At 37.1% G+C, this 5,698-nt stretch overlaps 2 protein-coding genes and 1 pseudogene across 2 annotated transcripts; 1 reads left to right on the top strand and 2 right to left on the bottom strand.

Moving 5' to 3' along the window:
* Positions 1-24: 24 nt before the first annotated feature.
* On the bottom strand, positions 25-4,361 carry LOC108379350 (ras-related protein Rab-18-like). Its single transcript, XM_017635693.1, has 4 exons — positions 4,321-4,361; positions 1,205-1,268; positions 657-828; positions 25-559 (listed from the first exon to the last, which is right to left on the bottom strand). Exons 2-4 carry the CDS (start codon positions 1,261-1,263, stop codon positions 191-193), a joined length of 600 nt encoding a protein of 199 aa, XP_017491182.1. The 5' UTR covers positions 1,264-1,268; positions 4,321-4,361; the 3' UTR covers positions 25-190.
* On the top strand, positions 1,544-2,541 carry LOC108379349 (early nodulin-20-like). The gene is made up of 3 exons (XM_017635692.1): positions 1,544-1,557; positions 1,623-1,776; positions 1,841-2,541. Exons 2-3 carry the CDS (start codon positions 1,756-1,758, stop codon positions 2,516-2,518), a joined length of 699 nt encoding a protein of 232 aa, XP_017491181.1. The 5' UTR covers positions 1,544-1,557; positions 1,623-1,755; the 3' UTR covers positions 2,519-2,541.
* On the bottom strand, positions 2,882-4,171 carry LOC108379348 (putative nuclease HARBI1; annotated as a pseudogene).
* Positions 4,362-5,698: the final 1,337 nt, after the last annotated feature.

Raw genomic sequence — 5,698 nt, 5'->3', positions numbered from 1 at the left:
ATTTGTTTGAGTCACTATATTTGCAATTATGTTTAATAAGGGGTTCGGTTTAGTTATTTGTACGATTTTGGGGTGCTGAGCCCAAACGCGTCACCCAAATCAAAAAACTTTTATACACTTGTAGACAAGAGTCTACGCTTTATTTGCTCTTTTTCGGCAACGCAGAAAGGTGAATTATACTTAGTGAGGGTTACAATAAATTTGCGAAAAATCTACGGCTCCTCCCCCTCCGCCACCTACCACCACAAAATCGTTGCCCAAATAACTTAACATTTCCCCACAATAAGTGTACAACTACCTTTTCTACTATTTCCTTGAAAACATCCGCGACACATTCATATCCTTTTGCAGATGCTTCCAGGAATAGAGCTCTATGTTTGCGCGCAAATTTGAGTCCCTCTTCCCGACTAATGATTCGCTCTCTGTCGATTTTAATCCCAACTACAATAGTGGCAATGTTAGGATTATCACTATAGTTTTCAAGCTCCGCAAGCCAAGTCTCCAACTTAGCCAAGGATTCACGGTTCGTGACGTGATAAACTAACACAGCTCCCAAAGCCTACAAGAAAAAAAAAAAAACAAAAATAACTTTTTTATTATGTACCAAATTTCACGAGACAAAATTTTAACTAATATAAGATTTTATGTTATAAAACCTTTCTATAAAAGCTTGGAGTAAGACTCCGAAACCGTTCGGCACCAGCAGTATCCCAGAGAGCCAACTTATATTCAAGCCCATTAATATTCACCACTTTGCCCTTGAAATCCATTCCAATAGTAACATCGTAGTTGTCGTCAAATTTATCGTGTACGAATCGACGGATGAGGCTGAAGATAAAATTTAGCGAGTAATTTACATGCCAACAAGTAATGTAAAATTCTTTTTGCGACATCATCCGTTTCAGTTAATCTTCCTTTAAAGTACAAAACCGCGTATCGTCATTCTGTAAAACCTCGTAATTGACATTGGCTGCCAAAAATTGGATTTGCTCACACAAGCTCTTGGCTCAATCCTTATCCATTCGTCCTGAAATATACCCGCCAGAAATGCGATTGCTTTATAAAAAAAAGAGAACCATTTTGAAATATGAGTGTTTTTACGCTCTGGCAAATAATTTCTACAACTTTACATACGCGGTTTTGCATTTTGCTGATACGCGGTTTTGCACTTAAAACGGTGTAATAATTTTGCCAGATTTCCTACCTTGATTTTCCAACACCGCTTTCGCCAATTATCAAGAGTTTTATTGTTCTATCATTCATGTCAACTAGAGTTGTTTTCTTTTGTACCCGAGTTGCAAAAGAACGATAGGTAGGTAATCGAATTACGTGGAAAGCAACAACACAAAATAAGCAAGTTGAGTTAATATAAGCGGTTTGAGTTGAAAACGCTTAAACAATAGCCGACCTGATGAATAGTGTTGCAAAGTAAAAAACCGGCACTATTGTGAATGAGTCACTGAAAAGTACTAAGGGAAATTTCTGCTAAATGTCAAACTGATGGGGAAATTTCAGGCAAACTTCAAAATTAAGAGAAACAAAATGGAGCAGCAGTGTGTAAAATAGCGTCTCATAGTTTTTTATAAAAATATCAAATATTTAAAATATGATTTATATTTCAGAATACAAGACAAGAAACGAAGAAGATGGACCCGAGAAAAAACCACAGGTTTTTTGAGAAGCTACCTTGCGCGGAAGGAAGAATTCCAGCATCCTAAAAAAAAGAGGTTGGCATACGCAAATGTGTTAGAAGATATGTTGTCAATAGGCATTACGGTGCGTAAAATACAAAAAATAAAAGTTTAAAATGAGGAATTTAAATAACTATTCTTACTTTTAGGATTCCGAGAGAACACCATTGTGCTTGGAGTCGAAGATGTGCACTTTACTTCAGGCGTACAAAGCGGCAAGCGACAACAACCGCAGTACGGGTGCCAGATCTTATTTTGCGCCATTTATGGAGCTAATGGATGAAATCTTTGGGAGGAGCCCAATAATTTCTAACGACCACACCGTCCACGTGGGCTTCAGACCGGCTACAGTACTGTCGGTGAGTGTAGTGGCGTCAACATCATCAAAGACGCCACTGCCATCTCTGTCACTGCTGCCACCGTCACCATCGCCAACTCCATCGCCACTACCACCACCGTCACCATCGCCATCTCCATCCCCACTGCCACCACCATCACCATCGCCATCTCCATCCCCACTGCCACCACCGTCACCATCGCCATCTCCATCCCCACTGCCACCACCGTCACCATCGCCATCTCCATCCCCACTGCCACTACCGTCACCATCTCCATCCCCATCCCCACTGCCACGAAGAAAGCGTTCAGCTCGAGAGGCTTATTTCGAAAAAAAAATTGAGCTGAAGAAGTTCCAGGCGGAAGAAAAATTAAAATTGAAGGCTAAATCCATACAGCAATTTAAAGAATTGCTTAAAGAAAAATTTGAAAGAGATACTGATATAGAAAAAAGAAAACTCGAGTTGCTGGAAAAACTGGCAAATAAGTAGCACTTTGCTTTTTTAATTTGATTTACTTTTTTTTGAATTAAGGACTTTTTTCTTTGAATTAAAATTTTTATTTTTTTATTAGCTCTAAGAAAAGTACTCGTGATATTTTTTTATTTGTTTTAATTAAATATGAAATATGTATGGATATTCGCTGTGAATTTGATAGCCTTGAATTTTTTATTAGCTATAAGAAAAGAACTCGTGATATATTTTGAGATTTTTTGATTTGAATTGCCAAAATGTTGAAATAAGTTGACTGAATTTTTGTTTAATCATAGTTTTCATACTTGTATATTCAAACTAGTTGGTAGAATGGTTTACAAATATATGAATGTAATATATATTTAAATAATATTTTGTTGTCTTAAATAATTAAAAAGGTCTCCTATCAAGGTTTGCATTCAAATTTGACTCCTCCATTTCATCTTCAATAACAAAGGGGTTCGCTTCGTCTGTGTCATTTTCTTCATTGGCGTCGCACAAATCGTCAAAAGTTATGCAAATGTTATGTACAACACACGTACTGATCACGATGTTCGTAATTGCTCTGTAAATTTCAGCAGCCTTCGGAAACGTCCTTTTAACAGCCCAAACGCATTTTCAACTACCATTCGCGTTGAAGAATGTATTTCGTTGAATTTTCGTTGACTTTGGGTTAAATTTCCATAGTCTTTAAATGGTGACACCAGCCATTTCATCAACGGATATGCCGAATCTCCGATAATAAAATAGGAACCTGAGAACATTTCTTCATAATATCTTTCGGCATCGGGGAATAGTTTTGATCTTCTCAAAACTCTGAAATCATGAAGCGAGCCAGGTTTACCACAAGTTATGTCCGTGAACTTTTTATCGGCATCTACTACGGCTTGAAGCACCAAGCTGTACGATTTTTTTCGATTAAAGTACATCTGTTTTTGATCTTTCGGACCCTTAATAACAATAAGTGTGCAATCTATAGCTCCAATCACGCCAGGTATACGTTTTTTTTTGGTGAAATTTTTCCGTTATATTTTGCAAATAAGCACCTTCTGGCCACTTGATGTATTCATGGCTAATAGATACCAAGAATTCGGTAACTCATTGAACTGTTGTCCACGCGGCCGAAGTGGCTACCCCAAACAAATTACCTAGCTGCCTAAATGTCATGGTGTTGCTTATGTACCAAATATACATATAAACTGCCTTTTTGGGTGAAATGCGTGACCTACCACCACCAGACTGGTCAGGAAGAAACGCAGATATTGAATATTTCGCTGAAATAGGAAAAGTTTTTTAAATTGCTAAATGTGCTTGTTTCAAAAAGTTTGCATTTATTACTTGTTAGATACTCCACTGTTTCACGTTCAGTCTCATGTTAGTTTTGAAGTCCATCTCACTCATTGCATCGAGAGTACCTTCAAAGTTGGAACACTTCTCATGATGTTCATTTTCGCTTTCCGAGTCTTCAGAGGATGAACTGGAACTTTCAAATATGGTTTCCAGTATTTCGCTTACGATTTCCCATGCTCTTGCCTGGCCTAATTCACGCTGCTCGCCCACACATATTGACACGATCTGGACAAAAAGTATACAACCACTTATTAAATATAATTATTTATTATAAAATATATATATATGTATATTTACCAAAGATTCTTCGGAATTACTCATTTTGTTAAATGTTTCGCTCAAAAATTTCACAAACAGTCCACATTTTTTGACAGCTGACACCAGTGTTGTGAAGTGAATGCAAATTATAAGACAGTTGAATATAAGCCAGTTGAGCGTTCTTTTGCAGCTCGGGTACAAAAGAAAACAACTTATATAATTCAAAGAGATTCTATATTATATCAAAACAAAATAATAGGTTCATTCCTTATCTTTTTGGACTAAAATCTGAAAAATGTCAAAATGCCAGAGCGTAAGCAAAATGCGCTCACTAAAAGAGAATAACAGGAAAAGTAAAGGAACGCAAAAAACCAAATTTATAGTCCAAAGAATGGCAACAACAAAGCTAACGTCAAATAAGAATGTGTATGTACAAAACACATTCACACAAGCACAAGCACAATAAACACTTACTATATCAATTATTTTTTGCCTCCTTCCAATTTCAATTCACTTTTTTTACTTTTTAGATTATTCTCACTTTTCCGTTCATTTAAATTTAGTTGAGTTTGACACTTTTCAGGATTTTGCCAAAAAAAGTTCTTCTGACTAAATCTGACTACTTCGGACTGATGAGAGTCACTCTCACTGGGTGTTGCTCTCTCATTTTAGCTGTCATTTCCCAGTTAAGGAACGCTTTTTGGACTAAATCTGACTACTTCGGACTTTTCTGACTATTTCTGGGAGATAAGGATCGCTCCTAATATATTTATCAACCACAGTATATGGGCTCTGTCACACGGTCAGTAATTACCCCGATATTTGGATCGCGATCCATATTGATGGATTGATGGATCGCGCACGAATGCTACATGTTCAATATTTATCGCGTCAGTATTTTCATAATTTTTGTGCTGAAAGCTTATTATGACGCAAGAAAATATTTTTATTTTGTACGTATAATTTACAGAAAATGCATTCCACAATTATTTTAAAATTTCCAATGTTAATTAAAATTTGTTTTGCAAGATTTTAAGCCCCGAGAGCGAAGGCAGAGCCGATGTTCGCATTATGAGAGTAAAAGATGTACTGACGAAATGTATGGATCGCGTTTTGAAAGTGCTACACGTTCAATATTTATTGTTGGTATTGCGATCCGCGATCCAGATTTCAAAATTTTTAGAAATTTTGCGANACGAAGGCAGAGCCGATGTTCGCATTATGAGAGTAAAAGATGTACTGACGAAATGTATGGATCGTGTTTTGAAAGTGCTACACGTTCAATATTTATTGTTGGTATTGCGATCCGCGATCCAGATTTCAAAATTTTTAGAAATTTTGCGATATGGATCACGATCTATCAATACTGCATGCTACACCGTCAATAAATATCGCGATACTTGGATCACGTCAAGAAATACTGACCGTGTGACAGTGCCCTATACCTCAGTATATCCAGTAAACAAACTTACCGGCCGTCTTCACGTGCTGGAAAATCTCGCTCGCATGACGAAGCATGCGAGAAACCGCACGTGTAGACGGCGTTGCCAGGTTGACGTTTTTAACGTCATTTGGACGTTTTTTGTATCC

Source organism: Rhagoletis zephyria, unplaced genomic scaffold (assembly GCF_001687245.7).
Source record: "Rhagoletis zephyria isolate East Lansing unplaced genomic scaffold, Rhagoletis_zephyria_1.1 Rzeph_scaffold_16188, whole genome shotgun sequence".
Taxonomy (NCBI): domain Eukaryota; kingdom Metazoa; phylum Arthropoda; class Insecta; order Diptera; family Tephritidae; genus Rhagoletis; species Rhagoletis zephyria.
Note: the sequence above shows the minus strand (reverse complement) of the source record. Positions and strands in the feature narration are given on the sequence as shown.